The sequence below is a fragment of the Pristiophorus japonicus genome, chromosome 3 (assembly GCF_044704955.1).
Source record: "Pristiophorus japonicus isolate sPriJap1 chromosome 3, sPriJap1.hap1, whole genome shotgun sequence".
In the NCBI taxonomy this organism is placed as follows: domain Eukaryota; kingdom Metazoa; phylum Chordata; class Chondrichthyes; family Pristiophoridae; genus Pristiophorus; species Pristiophorus japonicus.
In genome coordinates, this window is record NC_091979.1 from 262,450,178 (window position 1) to 262,471,473 (window position 21,296).

At 46.0% G+C, this 21,296-nt stretch overlaps 1 protein-coding gene across 5 annotated transcripts in view; it reads right to left on the minus strand.

Annotated features, from left to right (window-relative positions):
• tdrd1 (tudor domain containing 1) overlaps positions 1 to 21,296 on the minus strand; it is a 190,515-nt gene that overhangs the window by 114,834 nt on the left and 54,385 nt on the right. For all 5 annotated transcript variants that reach the window (XM_070876594.1, XM_070876597.1, XM_070876598.1 and 2 more), the window contains 3 exons: positions 14,049 to 14,151; positions 4,800 to 4,851; positions 1,322 to 1,417 (listed from right to left, as the gene is read on the minus strand). In XM_070876594.1, coding sequence (XP_070732695.1) covers positions 1,322 to 1,417; positions 4,800 to 4,851; positions 14,049 to 14,151 — 251 coding nt within the window. The remainder of the gene's footprint in view (positions 1 to 1,321; positions 1,418 to 4,799; positions 4,852 to 14,048; positions 14,152 to 21,296) is intronic.

Genomic DNA, 21,296 nt, shown 5'->3' on the forward strand with positions numbered 1-21,296 from the left:
GAGCATTGAAGCCGAGGGAACCAGAGAATGTAAAGTTTAAATCCACAGAATCATTGCGATAAAGTGAGGGAAGACACTAGAGGAAATTAAAATATTTATAGTGAATACGTAGGGCATCCCCGTACAGCAATAAAGCAGCACTGTTGATGGCACTTACATACTAGTTATATTGGCCCCTATTTTTGCAACGATTGGACACCAAAAAATGGCGCACAAACGTTTTTTGGCGTGAAATACTCACTTTCCAACTTTCGCCAATGTTTGGACACCGGCGCCGACCATGCGCGCCAGTTTAAACACTTTTGGCGCAGGCACGAGTCAAAACGGGATCGGGCGCCATTTCTGAACTTATTCTATTTTGGCCATCCAGGAGTTTTTTCAGCGCGGCGCACTGCCCAAAAGTCCCGCAAAAAAAAAACGTATATTAACTTAAGGAATCAGCGTGGCGCACAAGAGGACAGGAGCGAGGCAATAATACATAAAATACCGTTTATCCCCCGCACAGGGAACTCTTTTTGGAGCAAGAGAAGATGATTTCCGAGCCGGAAGGACTGCTCCTCCCCGTTGCAATGCCGGGCTGAAAGGATTGTTCCCCACCTGCTGGACCCGCTGCAATCCCAGGCCAAAAGGACTGCTCCCCCACAGCTGGACCCGCTGCAATCCTGGACCGAATAGCCCCTGCTCAGTCCCACTCCCCCTGCGAGCTGAAGTTCGGGAGCGGGAGGGCCATTCTGGTGGGGATTGCAATGAGTCCAGCTGGGCAAGAGGTCTTTTGTGGCCCTTTCGGCAGCGGTGGGGTACCAACCGTTCAGGGGAGCAGGCTTCAGTGTCTTTAGTTGCCCTGGCAACTTCAGCTTTTCGCGCATGCCCAGAGTTTTTAAGCGCAGACTTGAAGCTCTGCCCCCAGATTAACTTCGGAGAGCACTGCACCAAATTCAAATACTTCTTTGGCGAAAGTCCCAATTTTTTTTTCTGGCGCAAACGTACACAAAAGAAATCGTACGTCAACATGCACGGGAGCCAAAAGTCCAGCAAGTGGTAAATAGGGGCCATTGAATCCAACTGTTACCTCAAAAACATATGCACAATTTAAGTCCTATAGCACCAAATAAAATGAGCACAATTTAATCGCCAAAATCTCAAGACCCTAAATTCAGCCCATTAGCTCAAAAAGTCTGAACATTCCCCCTTAGATTGTAGGTTAAAAACAAAATAAAAGCCTCAACAGATCATCTGCATCTTTCAGCATGGAAATAAAAGATGGCATAGGGAATAAAGGAAAAATTTAGCTACAATTGGAAAACCTAGGAATAAAGTTTACCTGTAATTTTGATTCTTTTGGCAGTTCCATGCATCTCAGATCAGTTAATCGAATTTTCTTGACCATTTTCTTGATATTCGTGCACTGAAAAGATTTCTGTTAAAAAATAAGCATTGATTTTTCTGGCACATTTTTACTACTTTGTGACCCCAATCAGTAGATGTTTTAATGAAATAAAATACAGCATTTTCCCACCTTAAGGGGGGATTTCTAAAGTTCTCAAAACCCAAAAGTAATGTTTTTTGTCTTCTGTAGTGATTGGCTGAGACACTCTCATTTCCAATTTTGTATGAAAATTGGTCCCTTACCAATATTATGTTATAGAACTTTTTCTTCCAATGAGATAGTGGGATTGACACTAAATATGCCTTTGAAGACCGACATGTTGCAGATCATTTGTTTTTTTCGTAAACCACTGCTCCTCTGTATGCAACTATTTGTGTTTCCCCAAAACAAAAGCAAAGTACTGCAGATGGCTGGTGATCCGAAATAAAAACAGAAAATGTTGGAATCACTGAACAGGCTAGGCAGTATCCAGTGAGAAACAGGGTTAACATTTGAAGGTCGATGGCTGGAAAACAACAGTTCTGATTAAAGGTCATCAACTTGAAAGATTAACTGTTTCTCTCTCCAGAGGCTGACTGACCTGTTGAGCGTTCCCGGCAATTTCTGTTTTGTGTTTCTAAACTGGTTTTCAAAACTAAAAAAATATATTAATTTAAGGGAGAAGGTCCTTTGCTTACAACCAGAACATGTCTCTTCTGATCTCTGCCATGCCTGTGTTAAAGCAAATTCCTTCTGTGTCCATTTGCGTGTGCATTTTGGCTACCACTCCAGACCCGAGCCCATTACTTCCAACTCCTTCCTTTCCCTCTTGACACCTATGCCTTATCCACCAGCCTATTCGCCTGCTATCATTGCAACACCAACAGCATACACTTGCATTGCATCTTTAATGTAGGAAAAAGTCCCAAGGTGCTTTACCGAAGCATAATCAGACAAAAACTTAGTGAGTCAAAGAAAAATTAGGAGTGACTAAAAGTTTAGTCACATATGAATTGAAAAGCAAACTATAGGAAAAGAGGTGAAGAGGTTTAGGAAGAGAATTCCAGAGCTTGTGGTCCAGACACATGGTAGTCAATGGTGGGGCAAAGTGAGTGCGGAACATATCAGAGTTGGAGAAACACTGAATTTTCTGAGGGTTTGTAGGACTGGAAGAGGTTACAGAGATTGGGAGGGGCGAGGCCATGACAGGATTTGAACGCAAGAATAAGAACTTCAAAATGCAAGTGTGTGTTAACTGGAAACCAGTGTCGGTCAGCGAGCACAGGGTGAGTAGGGCCGGTGTGAATTAGAATGTGAGCAGCAGTGTGTTGGATTGAGCACATGTTTATGCAAGGTGGAGGATGAGAGAAGGCAAGAACACTGAAAGTTAAGTTTGGAGGTGACAAAAGCATGAATAAACGTTTCAGCGCCAGATGGACTGATGCAGAGGCAGAGACGGGTGATGCTATGAAGGTGGAAGTAGGCAATCCTTGTGATGCAGAGGACCTGGGGTCGGAAGCTCACCTCGGGGTCAAATAGAATGCCAAGGTTGCAAACAGTCTCATTCAGCCTGAGACAGTGGTTAAGGAGTGTGATGGAATCAGTCATGAGGGAAGAGAGTTTGTGCAAGGGGCCAAAGAAAATGATCTTCCCAATGTTTAACTGAGGAAACTGCAGCGCAGCCATAATTGGATGTCAAGACTAGACTGACAACAATCCCCCTTAAACAAGCCCACAATTATCCTCTGTGCCTCGCTCGGCATTTTCCAAGGGATCTATTGTGGCATGCACCACTGCCTTCTGCAGTCCCAATTATTCCTTCTCTGCTCATCAATCTTCCCACCCAGTGTGCTCGCTGAGGATTAACCTCTCCATCCTCCTTCCCATCTCACTCACACTAACCACTCCAACACCCTTCAACTCTGCCAGATCAGATCACAACCACCCCGCCCCCCCAATCACATTTCTCCCCAGAACGCCCTTTCATTCACCAAAAAGGCTTGCTCCATTTAAAATCTTATTGTGGATGATTGCATTGACAGCCTGGATTTAACTGAAATGTGGCTCACAGGTGATGACACCTCACCCCTTAGCGAACCCTCCCTGCCCGATTATACCTTACACCACCTGCCCCATCCAAACCACCCATGTGATAGTGTGACCTTCATCCCAAGTCACACCATGGTCTCTTCTCTGACTCTTCTAGCGCCTCAATCTCGTCTGCCAAAACCATCTATTCCAGATCATCCTGGAAAGTATAGATAACCCCTGGATACTTTCCTTCACTACCAAACATCTCCTTAAAGCCTTCTCCCCCTTGTCCTCATCTCCAAATGCGAGAAACCTGTGGAACTTTGTCACTAGGTTGGGACCATTTGTTCAGCTCCCTCTGCTGCTCCCCCCTTTCCCATCAATCTAATCAATCTAACCCCCGCCCCACCCCAGCCTTTTTCCAGCCCTAGCCCAGATCTTGTGTCCCTCTCCAATTTCACTCACTTCATGGTCTCTTCCTGCTCATGAGATGAACATTGCCTCTAAAACCATGCGACCCAACAACTCTCTGCCAATCCCATTGCAGCCCGGAACCGGCTATTCTAATGTTAAATTTCGCACATGTGCAAAACTGTGAATGGACCGTGCAGCCCCTTAAAGGGACCACACAAAAATAAATTAGGGGGAACATTGCATGAGACCCACCTCCTGCTCACTTGCCCCCACTACCATTAAAATACTGATCAAACTTTCATTCGTGGCTCCCATGCTAGCTGACGTTTTAAATGGTTTGCTCTTCTTAGCCACTACATCCCTCCCTTTAAAAACACCATCAGCCCTTCCACAAAAAAAAACTGTTCTTGGAAACTATCACCCCGAATTCCAATCTCCTTTTCCCCTCCAAAGTTCTTGAACGTGTTGTTGTCACCGAAGTCTAGGTCAGTATTTCCTACAATTCTCTGCCATAGCACTGAAACAGCCCTACCCAGTATCAAAATTGACATCCTCTGTGAATCTAACCATGGTGCACTATCGCACCTCATCCTCTGTAGCCTTTGACACGGTCAACAATGCCATCCTCCTCCAATGTCTAGCTCATCTTACTTATCCAATTTTAGCCAGAGTACCTGCAGCAATAGTTTCTCTTCCCACCCCTACACCATTACCTCCAGAGTCCCCCCAGGATCTATCCTTGGCCCCTCCGCTACATGATGATTAACTACCAATGACGAGGGGGAAATAGAAAAGAAAAACATGAGTAGTACAAAAGAGGGGAACAAAGATCACTTTGGAGACGAAGGCCAAGACATTGAAAATTGTGCTAGACTAACTGATCAACAACAAACTATACTTTCTCAGCCACACAAAATGGTTTAAAAAATTAAATGCATGGTTCTTTTGTATGGTCATTAAGTAATTCATATAAAAAGAAATGATATACCTTTTGTTCAACAGGCATCTTTTCTTTGGGTAATTTCAGATGGTCCTTGGGCCTATGGTTAAATTCAAGATGTTTAATATTCATAACATTAATATGGAAAACGTTTTGATTTGAGATAAATGTTAGAATCATTTTAAAATAAAAACAAGGTTGGAAATGTTTCTCTGTTCACTAATGTTACCAATATTAGGAAACAAGTATAAAGCTGATCAACTAGTTTTACAGCGGCACAAAGACTAAGTGATCTCAAGATGGTACTTCAACTAACAAAATGCAAAGATCCAATAGCAATCTATTAATGAATGAGCAGCGTGGAGGCCCCGACCAGCAGCCGCAGATTGGGGCCACTTCAGGGAGCAGCGGAGCTGGTGCAGGAGGGCGACGACTTGGAGAAAGGCGACTGGATTGGACTTCACCAAAATCAATGTTTGGAGCAGGAGCATGGGCAGGTACAGCAGGAGCGGTGAGGTCGGGGTGAAGGAGCAGCGAGCGATTGTAGAGTGATATGATCGGGGCACAGGAGTAAATTCGGGGCCCAAAAGAGGCGAAGGCCCAGGGGCAGCACGGGCCAGCCCACACTGCAATATGTGTGCGCACTAGGTCCGTGCAGCAGAGTTGGTCTCCAGTCATCTTGGCTGATCCTTGCCACTGGAACAAGACCTAGCTCTGTCAAGCCCGTGTGGTGGCTGGTGTGCAATGGCCAACACACGTTAAAAAAATCCACACACAGACATCTTCCACCCTTCAATATGTAGCTCGGGACCTGCAATGTCAGGTCTTTTATTGAAACACCTGTGAACTCATCCCATTTTGGTGTGAAAGCAAGTCAATCTCGATACGAGGGACCATCTAAAAATGAATGAATGGGTCCATTCTTAGGTTGCTTGCTGAGGATACCGACCACCTGTACTTTAGAAATTCGACAAACAAGCATGGAAAACGGCAAGCTGGAAAAAATGTTTTATAGTGCAACAACCAGCAAGCAATTATAAAAACAAACATCTGGGCAAGTTACAACATTCTAATACATGCTTCTTCTATTTTCCATGGGGTACCAGATGCCGGACAGATTTTGTGAGCTTGTCACTGAGCTTTTAAAAAAAAATTTAATACAAGTTTTTACCACTCCTTCCAATGGCAAAGTTATATGAACTTAATTTTATGGGGCACATTTATTTCTGCAGGACTTATCCTCCATCAGAGAGGGGAAAGTTAGGTCTTCTTTACAAATTCTTGTCTGATGCATTTCAAAAATAATTGTATCTAAATGTAACTTGCATCCAATCTTTGTGAGGGAGGAGGAGCAAGGAGGCAGAAACAGAATTTCTGTTCTTTATTTAAATGAAATATATCGAGGTTTTTAAAAAAAATATGAGCACTGGAGATTCAACTTAATCAGTAACAGATAAGTGGTAAGATCTCGTATCCATAGTGGTCCCAGTGGAGGTTCTTCCATCTGCACCTGCACTAAAGATAAAGGGCTAGACTTTCCACTGATGATTGCTGGGCTATCACCCATCTAGCGCCCAAATAGGCAGGCTATCGCCCATTTAACCTTAAAAGTGGAAAGTTGGGCCAGAACATCGCCCAATGATCGCCGGCCCAACTTTCGGCGCACATGATTTTGACATCGCCGAGGTGATTGCCCACCACAACTTTCGTCACATTGTCCACACATCACCGGGCTGATCGCTCGCCGAGAAGATCGCTGGAGAAAAGCTGGTCCCCACTAGCACTACGCGGCAGAACGCGGCACTACGGATGCTATTTTGATCGTCAGAGAAACTGAAAAGGCTGTTTCAATGTGGAGTTTATGAGAAGATAATTTGAGTGTGATTTTAAGGGCCTATTGACTCTTGGCAATCTTCTAATCACATTTAAGTGTTGAGGACAAATATAAGAGCATTTAGAGCGATTTATAGTGATGGGGTCTGTAATTTCTCGACCAGTATTGGTCAATAATCACATGCTGCAGACTGAAGATGGGAGAAGGTATTTTGAAGAGCTCAATCAGAGATGGTAGACTGCTGCTGCAGAGGAGACTTTACACCCAACGGACTTACAGGGAAAAGCAATCGTACCTAAAAACTTGTCCGATAACACGAACCGTAGGAGACTGCGCATCCGAAAGGAGGTCAGCACTGAGATATGCCAACTCATCAAGGGAGATCTGCAGCCGACCAGCACTATCAGGATCGCACTGCCCGTTGAGGTAAAGGTTACTGCAGCACTTTCCTTCTATGCATCGCGCTCCTTTCAGGCCTCAGCTGCAGTACATCACATATTGCTCCATTCGACAGGTGACTAAAGTCCTTTACTCTCGCAGGAAACTTCCCTATGACCAGGGAGGCACGGACCGAGAAGGCTTTGGGTTTCTCACGAATATCAAACTTCCCCAAGGTGCAGGGAGCAAGAGACTGTATGCACATCGCCCTGAGAGCACCTTTACAGGATGCCGAGGTGTAACCGAAAGGGTTTCCACTTCCTGAATGTGCAGTTCGTTGTCGACCACAATCAAATAATCATTGCAATGAATGCTAATTTTCCAGGCAACATCCATGATTGCGCACATGTTACATGAAAGCACTGTCTCGGATCTGTTTAACAGTCAGCCACAAGGTCACGGTTGGATGCTAGGAGATAAAAGATATGGCCTTGCCAGCTGGCACATGACCCCCACGTAATGCCCAGACAGAAGCTGAGAAGCGCTAAGATGAAAGCTATGTAGCTATATGTAATATCGTCGAAAAGACAATTGGAGTGCTGAAGCAGCGCTTCAGATGACTGGACCACTCAGGAGGCAACCTACAATACCACCCTGACCAGGTCGCTGAATTTCTTGTGGTGTGCTGCATGTTGCATAACCTAGCTATAAGGAGAGAACAACAATTGCCAGATGGGGCTGCTGGTCCATCTCAGGAGGGCAATAGGAAGACGAGGAGGATGACGAGGACCGCAGGGAGGACAGTCAGCCTGGCGGTGAACCCATGCACCCACATCCCCCCGCAAGACTGGAAAAGCCCCATGGGAGTCACGCAGCTGCAAGACTCTTGCGGCAGCAGCTCATAAACGAACGTTTTGCATGAATTTACATTGGTGACAGTTACAGTTAGGGAAAGACAACAGTTGCAGTTGCGTTACGTTTCATCCTTGCCTGGCCATTGTTTTCCAACAATTGTATTCATGTTTTACCTTACCATACATTATTATAAGACACCGCACAACAATTGTAAAATGCAGCAAAATATTTTAATAATTTAATAATAAAAAATGTTTTAAAACTAAGAATAACCCTCCCCCCCCAACAATAAATTTAAAACAAACACCGCCCCCCCCCCCCCCCGCTTCCCTCCAGATCCTAATACACCGCCCCCCCCCCCACCCCTCATTGCAATCGGGTAATGGAACCACGACGACTTGCAGCAGAGGACCTCAAAGCCTGCTGCTATGGGGTGGTGACGGTGGCAGAATCCTCTCAGGGAGTGGAGGAGGAGATGACGTTTCCGAAGATGATGGTTCTTCCTCCTGACTCACATCTGTGCTGGCGGTTGGTGGGACAACACTATCGCATGCCACAAGGCATGGATGGTGGCGGTCTGTTGGCCCATTGCCACAATCATGCGCTCCATACCCTCAGATATGTGAGCGGACATTCTGCCAATATTCCCGGTCAACCCGCCAAAAGCCTGGGGGAGCTCTCCCAGTTAGGTCGACTCTTTCCCTGCACAGCACAACCATGTCCTCATTCGGACCTGCCCGTCGCAGCACGTGCCGACCTCGCTAACTCAACCTCCGTGGGGTCGGCGTGGACACCATTGGATGACTTGGGGTCGCCTGCTGCAAGCCACTTGGGCCCGCTACTTCTTCCGTCGAAGACGACGATGTGGCCGCAGGTACAACAGATACCAGGATGCAAAGGGCATCCTCCTCAGTATTTTCCATCTCCATCTCCGGCTCCGTGGTCTCCTCCTCACCACCCGTGGTGATAATCACCTGCCAAAGGACAAGTGCGGCCTCGTCTGTTGAGTTGGGTGACCTGCAAAACACAATTGAGTTTATTAGAACAGAAGGGTACACATGATTCTTGCGCTGCGTTGGCATACTACTACAATAAATGTGACCGAGACACATTACATATTAATGCATCATATGGCAGTACATCTATGTGGAATTCACTGCCCTAGAGAGAGCTGTGGAGGCTGGATCAGTAACTATATTTAAGGCGGAGATAGACAGACTTCTGAATGATAAAGGAGTGAAGGGTTATGTGGAGCGGGCAGGGAAGTGGAGCTGAGCCCTACATCAGATCAGCCACGATCTTATTAAATAGCGGAGCAAGCTCAAGGGGCCAGATGGCCCACTGCTACTTCTTATGTTCTTAGCCTGAGAGTAGCACAGAAGCTTCATGCATAACATGACACCATTCATCTATTATAATGAAATGCCATTACATTACTTTGAATTAACACTGCTTTATACATTACTCACGTGACGCAAGGCCGAGCGACTGTGGGTGCCCACAAGTGCTGCTGCACTCTCCGAGATCGCTGAGCAGCTGAAGTTGAGCAGTGCCTCCTCCGGTGCGCCTCTGCTCGGAACGATTCTTAAATATCTTCCTCTGCAAATGTGACAAGAGCATGGCATAAGCTAATTGACTAGGTACCATCATGGAAAGACAACAGGTTCCTACGTTATATACTAATACGGTTTTTGTGTTACAATTGATGCATGGTTATAACATCAACTTCAGATAAAATATTTCATAATATCGTGTTTAGGATCTAATGCTCGACACAAAACATCTCAACTACAATCTCCATGAGGGCCCCTGGAGGGGGGGCACGCAGTGGGGAGCTGGTGAGCTCGCCAATGAAAGGAGCTAATGTCCGAATGTGTTCCAGGGCAAACAGTGAGCCAGGGCAGCTCTCCTCCAGTCCAGGCTGGCTCACTGTGTAACTGACAGCAGCCTGAGAGACTGACACAGTCGTGTCCCGTCCACCAACGTAACCCAAAAGGAGACAATGCCAAAATAAGACTTTAAAAAGGCGGAGATCCCGAGCCCTGTCCAGATGTTAGCAGGGAACATATGCAAGAATAACCAGCTTAATTTCAATCCGGGAGATTTACATATTATGTGAATCATTACAATTTAAAATCTATTTAATACTTACTCTTGCCGAAGCAACCAGGCTGTTTCAGCGCTTGCGGCACTGGTCCGATCCCCTTACCTTGTGGGTCGCTGACGAGACCACTTCGGCGATCTCGCCCCAAATCTTCCTGTAGGCATGGGGTGGAGGTTTCCCACGCCCATCTCAGGTTAATTGGGCCCACTGCGAGTGCACCTCCTGGACGAGGGCCTCGCGGAAAGGCCGTTGCTAGGGACGCCTTGCCTTCCACATTGTTGGGGCCCATTTCACATCGCTGAGCTATCGCCACCAAAAAAAAACTAAAGTAGCGATCAGAAAAATGGGTAATCTTACAGCGATCCTGAAAGCTGAAACATTGCCAAGGCTGGGACATTGCCCATTTTTTGGGCGATAGCCAGCTCAGTGGAACGTCTAGCCCAAAGATAGCATCCATATACCACTATGGTAATATATTTTAATTTACATTTTAAAATCCACTCATTTATAGGAGTCATTTCAGGCAACTGAACTAGATATGCTGGAGTGAAGAGAAGCAGATCCCATTTAAAATTCAGGACATTCTGAAATGGGAGGGAGAACAGCCAGTTGTCGTGGTGCACATTGGTATCAACGACACAGGTAAAAAAAGGGATGAGGTCCTAACGAAACAAATTTAAGGAGCTAGGAGCTAAATTAAAAAGTAGGACCTCAAAAGTAGTAATCTCGGGATTGCTACCAGTGCCACGTGCTAGTCAGAGTAGGAATCGCAGGATAGCGCAGATGAATACGTGGCTTGAGCAGTGGTGCAGCAGGGAGGGATTCAAATTCCTGGGGCATTGGAACCGGTTCTGGGGGAGGTGGGACCAGTACAAACCGGACGGTCTGCACCTGAGCAGGACCGGAACCAATGTCCTAGGGGGAGTGTTTGCTAGTGCTGTTGGGGAGGAGTTAAACTAATATGGCAGGGGGATGGGAGCCAATGCAGGGAGACAGAGGGAGACAAAAGGGAGGCAGAGGCAGGAGACGGAGGGGAGATCGGGAGGGGGGGTGGGGGCGGAGAGGCCCGGGGCGGGGAACAGGAAGAGCCACTGTGCGGCAGAATTCTAAAAGGACAAAGCGTGTTAAAAAAACAAGCCTGAAGGCTTTGTGTCTTAATGCAAGGAGTATCCGCAATAAGGTGGATGAATTAACTGTGCAAATAGATGTTAACAAATATGATGTGATTGGGATTACGGAGATGTGGCTCCAGGATGATCAGGGCTGGGAACTCAACATCCAGGGGTATTCGACATTCAGGAAGGATAGAATAAAAGGAAAAGGAGGTGGGGTAGCATTGCTGGTTAAAGAGGAGATTAATGCAATAGTTAGGAAAGACATTAGCTTGGATGATGTGGAATCTATATGGGTAGAGCTGCAGAACACCAAAGGGCAAAAAACGTTAGTGGGAGTTGTGTACAGACCTCCAAACAGTAGTAGTGATGTTGGGGAGGGCATCAAACAGGAAATTAGGGGTGCATGCAATAAAGGTGCAGCGGTTATAATGGGTGACTTTAATATGCACATAGATTAGGCTAGCCAAACTGGAAGCAATACTGTGGAGGAGAATTTCCTGGAGTGCATAAGGGATGGTTTTCTAGACCAATATGTCGAGGAACCAACTAGGGGGGAGGCCATCTTAGACTGGGTGTTGTGTAATGAGAGAGAACTAATTAGCAATCTCATTGTGCGAGGCCCCTTGGGGAAGAGTGACCATAATATGGTGGAATTCTGCATTAGGATGGAGAATGATAGTTAATTCAGAGACCATGGTCCAGAACTTAAAGGGTAACTTTGAAGGTATGAGGCGTGAATTGGCTAGGATAGATTGGCGAATGATACTTAAGGGGTTGACTGTGGATGGGCAATGGCAGACATTTAGAGACCGCATGGATGAATTACAACAATTGTACATTCCTGTCTGGCGTAAAAATAAAAAAGGGAAGGTGGCTCAACCGTGGCTATCTAGGGAAATCAGGGATAGTATTAAAGCCAAGGAAGTGGCATACAAATTGGCCAGAAATAGCAGCGAACCTGGGGACTGGGAGAAATTTAGAACTCAGCAGAGGAGGACAAAGGGTTTGATTAGGGAAGGGAAAATGGAGTACGAGAAGAAGCTTGCAGGGAACATTAAGGCGGATTGCAAAAGTTTCTATAGGTATGTAAAGAGAAAAAGGTTAGTAAAGACAAACGTAGGTCCCCTGCAGTCAGAATCAGGGGAAGTCATAACGGGGAACAAAGAAATGGCAGACCAATTGAACAAGTACTTTGGTTCAGTATTCACTAAGGAGGACACAAACAACCTTCCGGATATAAAAGGGGTCAGAGGGTCTAGTAGGGAGGAGGAACTGAGGGAAATCTTTGTTAGTCGGGAAATTGTGTTGGGGAAATTGATGGGATTGAAGGCCAATAAATCCCCAGGGCCTGATGGACTGCATCCCAGAGTACTTAAGGAGGTGGCCTTGGAAATAGCGGATGCATTGACAGTCATTTTCCAACATTCCATTGACTCTGGATCAGTTCCTATCGAGCAGAGGGTAGCCAATGTAACCCCACTTTTTAAAAAAGGAGGGAGAGAGAAAACAGGGAATTATAGACCGGTCAGCCTGACCTCAGTAGTGGGTAAAATGATGGAATCAATTATTAAGGATGTCATAGCAGCGCATTTGGAAAATGGTGACATGATAGGTCCAAGTCAGCATGGATTTGTGAAGGGGAAATCATGTTTGACAAATCTTCTGGAATTTTTTGAGGATGTTTCCAGTAAAGTGGACAAAGGAGAACCAGTTGATGTGGTATATTTGGACTTTCAGAAGGCTTTCGACAAGGTGCCACACAAGAGATTAATGTGCAAGGTTAAAGCACATGGGATTGGGGGTAGTGTGCTGACGTGGATTGAGAACTGGTTGGCAGACAGGAAGCAAAGAGTAGGTGTAAATGGGTACTTTTCAGAATGGCAGGCAGTGACTAGTGGGATACCGCAAGGTTCTGTGCTGGGGCCCCAGCTGTTTACATTGTACATTAATGATTTAGACGAGGGGATTAAATGTAGTATCTCCAAATTTGCGGATGACACTAAGTTGGGTGGCAGTGTGAGCTGCGAGGAGGATGCTATGAGGCTGCAGAGTGACTTGGATAGGTTAGGTGAGTGGGCAAATGCATGGCAGATGAAGTATAATGTGGATAAATGTGAGGTTATCCACTTTGGTGGTAAAAACACAGAGACAGACTATTATCTGAATGGTGACAGATTAGGAAAAGGGAAGGTGCAACGAGACCTGGGTGTCATGGTACATCAGTCATTGAAGGTTGGCATGCAGGTACAGCAGGCGGTTAAGAAAGCAAATGGCATGTTGGCCTTCATAGCGAGGGGATTTGAGTACAGGGGCAGGGAGGTGTTGCTACAGTTGTACAGGGCATTGGTGAGGCCACACCTGGAGTATTGTGTACAATTTTGGTCTCCTAACTTGAGGAAGGACATTCTTGCTATTGAGGGAGTGCAGCGAAGATTCACCAGACTGATTCCCGGGATGGTGGGACTGACCTATCAAGAAAGACTGGATCAACTGGGCTTGTATTCACTGGAGTTCAGAAGAATGAGAGGGGACCTCATAGAAACGTTTAAAATCCTGACTGGTTTAGACAGGTTAGATGCAGGAAGAATGTTCCCAATGTTGGGGAAGTCCAGAACCAGGGGTCATAGTCTAAGGATAAGTGGTAAGCCATTTAGGACCGAGATGAGGAGAGACTTCTTCACCCAGAGAGTGGTGAACCTGTGGAATTCTCTGCCACAGAAAGTGGTTGGGGCCAATTCACTAAATATATTCAAAAGGGAGTTAGATGAAGTCCTTACTACTCAGGGGATCAAGGGGTATGGCGAGAAAGCAGGAAGGGGGTACTGAAGTTTCATGTTCAGCCATGAACTCATTGAATGGCGGTGCAGGCTAAAAGGGCTGAATGGCCTGCTCCTGCACCTATTTTCTATGTTTCTATGTAAAATGCTTCTCAGTTATTAGTGTCCATATGTTTATTCTCTTTGGAACACAGGCAGGGGTGACATTGGTGCTATTGAATCATTCTCACTTACAGTAATTTTGCAGGTTTACATACAGATCTGTGGACTGGCCAGTCAATCTTCTGACATTTAACTGAACAATACATTTGTTTACACTGTGAACATCGATTTGATCCTGAAAGAAAATTTGGGAAAGGGAAAAAAAACAATTTTAAATGAGAGTAAAATAACTGCCAATTTTACACAATTAAACAGTTAATGGCATAACAGTAAAGAAAAATCTTAAGACACGGAGTCAGGTTTTACACAGCTCTACAAGCTTCACCACCTCTCTCCACCCCTCCACTACCTGCGTTGTTCAGCTGCTTACCAATCATCCAGTCCAAGTTGAGATGCAACTTCCTCCAGTTAAACATTGGAAGACGAAAGTCAATTGGGCTAGAAATTCATCTACTTACCACCACTCCGTAGTGCCATGAAATGGCGATAAAATTGAGGCCATCGCTCTTTCACCACTGACGATTCTGCCTTCAGCCATCTTGGCCACAAGCTCTGAAATCCTTTCCCACAACCCTCCTGCCTCTCCACCTCTCTCTCCTCTTTTAAGACCCTCCTTGAAACCCAACTCTTGGATCAAGCTATTCATGATCCCTCCTAAAACCTCCTTCTTTAGCTGTCGATTTTTGTCTAATTACACATTTGTGAAATGCCCAAAGATGTTTTTTCGATTTTAAAGTCAGTATATAAATGGAAGTTGTTGTTGATGCAGCAGTTTTTTCCACTTCAGTTATTATGGAGGGAGACACTTTCGTCATGCCTCTTTGCATTACTGGCAAAGGAAAATGCCGCTAACATTTTTTTCCCTAATAGTATATCCGAAGGAAACCTATATGGTACATAGCACAAACAAGACAGTTTTGTTTGCAATAGTTACTAATTCATTAGCTGAAAGTGCTCAACACCATGGAAAGAATACTTTCCCACACATTATTAGCTGCTTGCCGGTCTTCTCGCCACCTTCTTTAGCCCTATTCTTTCTGTGATATATGTAAACCTGTAAATACCATGTTTAACCACCAGAGGGCTTATCCCCTGGAGTCCCAAGGGATCTCACAATTCCTTGGGAGCACCTGTACATAAGGATGCCTCACAGGCTGGAGAGGCACTCTGCGACCTGTAATAAAGGACTATGGTCACACCTTACTTTGAGCTTGCAGTATCTGGACTGACTCTTTATTCAAGATTTAACAACTGGCGATGAGATAGATGACGAACCCCACCGCAACAATGCAGAGAACCGTGGGCATCCTGGAGAAATTTTCAGGAGGGAGCTGATTGGGAAACCTTCATGAACCGACTCGACCAATACTTCGTGGCCAACAAGCTGGAAGGAGAAGCGAACGCTGCCAAACGAAGGGCGATCCTCCTCACCGATTGCAGGGCACCAATGTATGGCCTTATGAAAAACCTGCTCACTCCAGCGAAACCCACAGAGAAGTCATACGATGATTTGTGCACACTGGTCCGGGAGCATCTAAAACCGAAGGAAAGAGTTCTGATGGAGAGGTATCGGTTCTACACGTACGAGAGATCTGAAGGCCAGGATGTGGCGAGCTACATCACCGAGCTAAGGCGCCTTGCAGGACATTGCGAATTTGAAGGACACTTGGAGCACATGCTCAGGGACTTCTTTGCACTTGACATTGGCCATGAAGCAATATTTCGCAAACTTATGACTGTAGAGACCCCAACCTTGAGTAAAGCCATAGCGATAGCCCAGGCATTTATCTCCACCAGTGACAATACCAAACAAACTTCTCAGCACACGAGTGCTGCTGCAAGTACTGTGAACAAAGTAATGTTGTTTCTGAATCGTAATGTACAGGGCAGGAAACATAGAAAATAGGTGCAGGAGTAGGCCATTCGGCCCTTCGAGCGGGCACCACCATTCAATAAGATCATGGCTGATCATCACCTCAGTACCCCTTTCCTGCTTTCTCTCCACACTCCTTGATCCCTTTCGCCGCAAGGGCTATATCTAACTCCCTCTTGAATATATCCAACGAACTGGCATCAACAACTCTCTATGGTAGAGAATTCCACAGGTGCACAAAACTCAGTGAAGAAGTTTCTCCTCATCTCAGTCCTAAATGGCTTACCCCTTGTCCTTCGGCTGTGTCCCCTGGTTCTGGACTTCCCAAACATCGGGAACATTCTTCCTGCATCTAACCTGTCCAGTCCCGTCAGTATTTTAAATGTTTCTATGAGATCCCCTCTCTTTCTTCTAAACTCCAGTGAATACAGGCCCAGTCGATCCAGTCTCTCCTCATATGTCAGTCCTGCCATCCCAGGAATCAGTCTGGTGAACCTTCGCTGCACTCCCTCCTCAGATTAGGAGACCAAAACTGAACACAATATTCCAGGTGAGGCCTCACCAAGGCCCTGTACAACTACAGTAAGATCTCCCTGCTCCTATACTCAAATCCTCTAGCTATGAAGGCCAACATGCCATTTGCCTTCTTCACCGCCTGCTGTACCTGCATGCCAACTTTCAATGACTGATGTACCATGATACCCAGGTCTCGTTGCACCTCCCCTTTTCCTAATCTGCCACCATTCAGTTAATATTCTGCCTTTGTGTTTTTGCCACCAAAGTGGATAACCTTACATTTATCCACATTATACTGCATCTGCCAGGCATTTGCCCACTCACCTAACCTGTCCAAGTCATCCTGCAGCCTCTTAGTATCTTCCTCACAGCTCACACCGCCACCCAGCTTAGTGTCATCTGCAAACTTGGAGATATTACACTCAATTCCTTCACCTAAATCTGATGTATATTGTAAATAGCTGGGGTCCCAGCAATGAGCCCTGCACCACCCGACTAATCATTGCCTGCCATTCTGAAAAGGACCCGTTTATCCCGACTCTCTGTTTCCTGTCTGCCAACCAGTTCTCTATCCACATCAATACATTACTCCCAATACCATGTGCTTTAATTTTGCACACCAATCTCTTGTGTGGGACCTTGTCAAAAGCCTTTTGAAAGTCCAAATACACCATATCTCCACTGGTTCTCCCTTGTCCACTCTACTAGTTACATCCTCAAAAAATTCTAGAAGATTTGTCGAATAATTTCCCTTTCATAAATCCATGCTGACTTGGACCGATCCTGTCACTGCTTTCCAAATGCACTGCTGTTTCAGCTTTAATAATTGATTCCAACATTTTCCCTACCACTCATGTCAGGCTAACCGGTCTATAATTCCCCGTTTTCTCCCTCCCTCCTTTCTTAAAAAGTGGTGTTACATTAACTACCCTCCATTCCATAGGAACTGATCCAGAGTCGATAGACTGCTGGAAAATGATCACCAATGCATCCATTATTTCTAGGGCCACTTCCTTAAGTACTTACATGCCTGCAGCTGCACATCCCCAGGTGACTCAGAGCCCATCAAGGATGGTGAATGCAAGGCCATTAACACCTTGTTGGCGCTGCGGTTGTGATCACTGTTTCCATTCATGCTGCTTCAAAGGATACATTTGCAAGGGCTGTGGAATAATGGGACACCTCCAATGTATTTGCAGGCAAGCTGCAAATCCTAATAATCCTGCAAACCACCATGTTGCAGAGGGGGATAGATCCACGGTGGATCACGACGAACCAGAGCCTCAGACTGAGAAGGCAGAGATATATGGGGTGCATACATTTACCACAAAAAGTGTCCCCCGATAATGCTGACAGTTGAATTAAATGGACTCCCGGTGTCAATGCAGCTGGACACGTGTGCGAGCCAGTCCATAATGAGCAAAATGACTTTCGATAAATTGTGGTGCAGCAAGGCCTCAAGGCCAGTCCTGACCCCCATTCGTACTAAACTGAGAACGTACACAAAGGAACTGATTATCCATTATTGGAGCTGGCTGGGAAAGATAAGCTCGAACTGGGACGACGTCCGAGCGCTCTCGTCCAGCGATGACAATCGGCCAGAAATAGCAGCGAACCTGGGGACTGAGAAATTTAGAACTCAGCAGAGGAGGACGAAGGGTTTGATTAGGGCAGGGAAAATAGAGTACGAGAGGAAGCTTGCAAGAAACATTAAGACGGACTGCAAAAGCTTCTATAGGTATGTAAAGAGAAAAAGGTTAGTAAAGACAAGTGTAGGTCCCCTGCAGTCAGAATCAGGGGAAGTCATAACGGGGAACAATGAAATGGCAGGCCAATTGAACAAGTACTTTGGTTCGGTATTTACTAAGGAGGACACAAACAACCTTCCAGATATAAAAGGGGTCAGAGGGTCTAGTAAGAAGGAGGAACTGAGGGAAATTCTTATTAGTCGGGAAATTGTGTTGGGGAAATTGATGGGATTGAAGGCCGATAAATCCCCAGGGCCTGATGGACTGCATACCAGAGTACTTAAGGTGGCCTTGGAAATAGCAGATGCATTGACAGTCATTTTCCAACATTCCATAGATTCTGGATCAGTTCCTATGGAGTGGAGGGTCGCCAATGTAACCCCACTTTTTAAAAAAGGAGGGAGAGAGAAAACAGGGAATTATAGACCGGTCAGCCTGACATCGGTAATGGGTAAAATGATGGAGTAAATTTATTAAGGATGTCATAGCAGCGCATTTGGAAAGAGGTGACATAATAGGTCCAAGTCAGCATGGACTTGTGAAAGGGAAATCATGCTTGACAAATCTTCTGGAATTTTTTGAGGGTCTTTCCAGTAGAGTGGACAAGGGAGAACCAGTTGATGTGGTATATTTGGACTTTCAGAAGGCTTTCGACAAGGTCCCACACAAGAGATTAATGTGCAAAGTTAAAGCACATGGGATTGGGGGTATGTGCTGACGTGGATTGAGAACTGGTTGGCAGACAGGAAGCAAAGAGTAGGAGTAAATGGGTACTTTTCAGAATGGCAGGCAGTGACTAGCAGGGTACCGCAAGGTTCTGTGCTGGGGCCCCAGCTGTTTACATTGTACATTAATGATTTAGACGAGGGGATTAAATGTAGTATCTCCAAATTTGCGGATGACACTAAGTTGGGTGGCAGCGTGAGCTGTGAGGAGGATGCTATGAGGCTGCAGAGTGACTTGCATAGGTTAGGTGAGTGGGCAAATGCATGGCAGATGAAGTATAATGTGGATAAATGTGAGGTTATCCACTTTGGTGGTAAAAACAGAGAGACAGACTATTATCTGAATGGTGACAGATTAGGTAAAGGGGAGGTGCAACAAGACCTGAGTGTCATGGTACATCAGTCATTAAAGGTTGGCATGCAGGTACAGCAGGCGGTTAAGAAAGCAAATGACATGTTGGCCTTCATAGCGAGGGGATTTGAGTACAGGGGCAGGGAGGTGTTACTACAGTTGTACAGGGCCTTGGTGAGGCCACACCTGTAGTATTGTGTACAATTTTGGTCTCCTAACTTGAGGAAGGACATTCTTGCTATTGAGGGAGTGCAGCGAAGGTTCACCAGACTGATTCCCGGGATGGCGGGACTGACATATCAAGAAAGACTGGATCATCTGGGCTTGTATTCAATGGAGTTCAGAAGAATGAGAGGGGACCTCATAGAAACGTTTAAAATTCTGATGGGTTTAGACAGGTTGGTGCAGGAAGAATGTTCCCAATGTTGGGGAAGTCCAGAACCAGGGGTCACAGTCTAAGGATAAGGGGTAAGCCATTTAGGACCGAGATGAGGAGAAACGTCTTCACCCAGAGAGTGGTGAACCTGCGGAATTCTCTACCACAGAAAGTTGTTGAGGCCAATTCATTAAATATATTCAAAAAGGAGTTCGATGAAGTCCTTACTACTAGGGGGATCAAGGGGTATGGCGAGAAAGCAGGAATGGGGTACTGAAGTTGCATGTTCAGCCATGAACTCATTGAATGGCGGTGCAGGCTCGAAGGGCCGAATGGCCTACTCCTGCACCTATTTTCTATGTTTCATGTGCCCAAGTCCTAAACAAGTTCCCCTTACTGTTCGAACCAGGCATTGGAAAGTTCCAAGGAGCAAAAGTGCAGATCCACTTGATTCCAGGGGTGCGACCCATCCATCACAAGGCGAGAGTGGTACCATACATGATGAGAGAAGGTGGCGATCGAGCTGGACAGGCTGCAACGAGAGGGCATCATTTCAACGAGTGGGCCAGTCCGACTGTTCCAGTCCTCAAGGAAGATGGCACTGTCAGAATCTTGGTGATTACAAAGTAACTATCAATCGTTTCTCCCTGCAGGATCAATACCCGCTACCAAAGGCAGACGACCTATTTGCGATGCTGGCGGGAGGAAAAACGTTCACGACGCTGGACTTGACCTCGGCCTACATGATGCAAGAGCTAGAGGAATCATCGAAGAGCTTCACCTGCATCAACATGCACAAAAGGTCTCTTCATTTACAACAGATGCCCGTTTGGGATTCGATCGGCCGCGGCGATATTCCAGAGGAACGTGGAAAACTTGCTGAAGTCGGTCCCGTGCACCGTGGTTTTCCAAGATGACATCTTGGTTACAGGTCGGGACACCGTCGTGCACCTGCAGAACCTGGAGGAGGTTCTTAGTCGGCTTAATCGTGTGGGGCTCAGGTTAAAACGCTCGAAGTGCGTTTTCCTGGAGCCTGAAGTGGAGTCCCTGGGGAGAAGAATCGCGGTGGATGGCATCAGACCCACCGATTCGAAGACTGAGGCAATCAAGAACGCACCGAGACCACAGAACGTGACGGAGCTGCGGACATTTCTAGGACTCCTAAACTACTTTAGTAACTTCTTATTGGGTCTTAGCACATTGTTGGAACTACTGCACTCGTTACTGCATAAAGGAGATGAATGGGTATGGGGTAAAAGCCAAGAAAATGCCTTTGAGAAAGCTAGGAAACTTATGCTCAAACAAATTGCTTGTGTTGTACAATCCATTTAAGCATTTGGTATTAGCAGGTGATGTGTCGTCATATGGTGTCGGGTGTGTATTGCAACAAACTAATGAATTTGGGAAATTGCAACCGGTTGCTTATGCATCCAGAAGTCTAAGGCTAAGAGGGCCGACAGCATGATCAAAAAGAAGCGTTAGCATGTGTTTATGAGGTAAAGAAAATGCATCAAAATCTGTTTGGGCTCAAATTTGAATTGGAAACCAACCATAAGCCACTTATATCCCTCTTTTTTGAAAGGGGATAAATACGAATGCACGGCCCGCATCCAGAGATGGGCGTTCACGTTGTCCGCATACAGCTACGCCATCCGCCACAGGCCAGGTGCAGAAAACTGTGCCGAAGCTCTCAGTAGGCTGCCATTTGCCCACCACAAGGGTGGAGATGG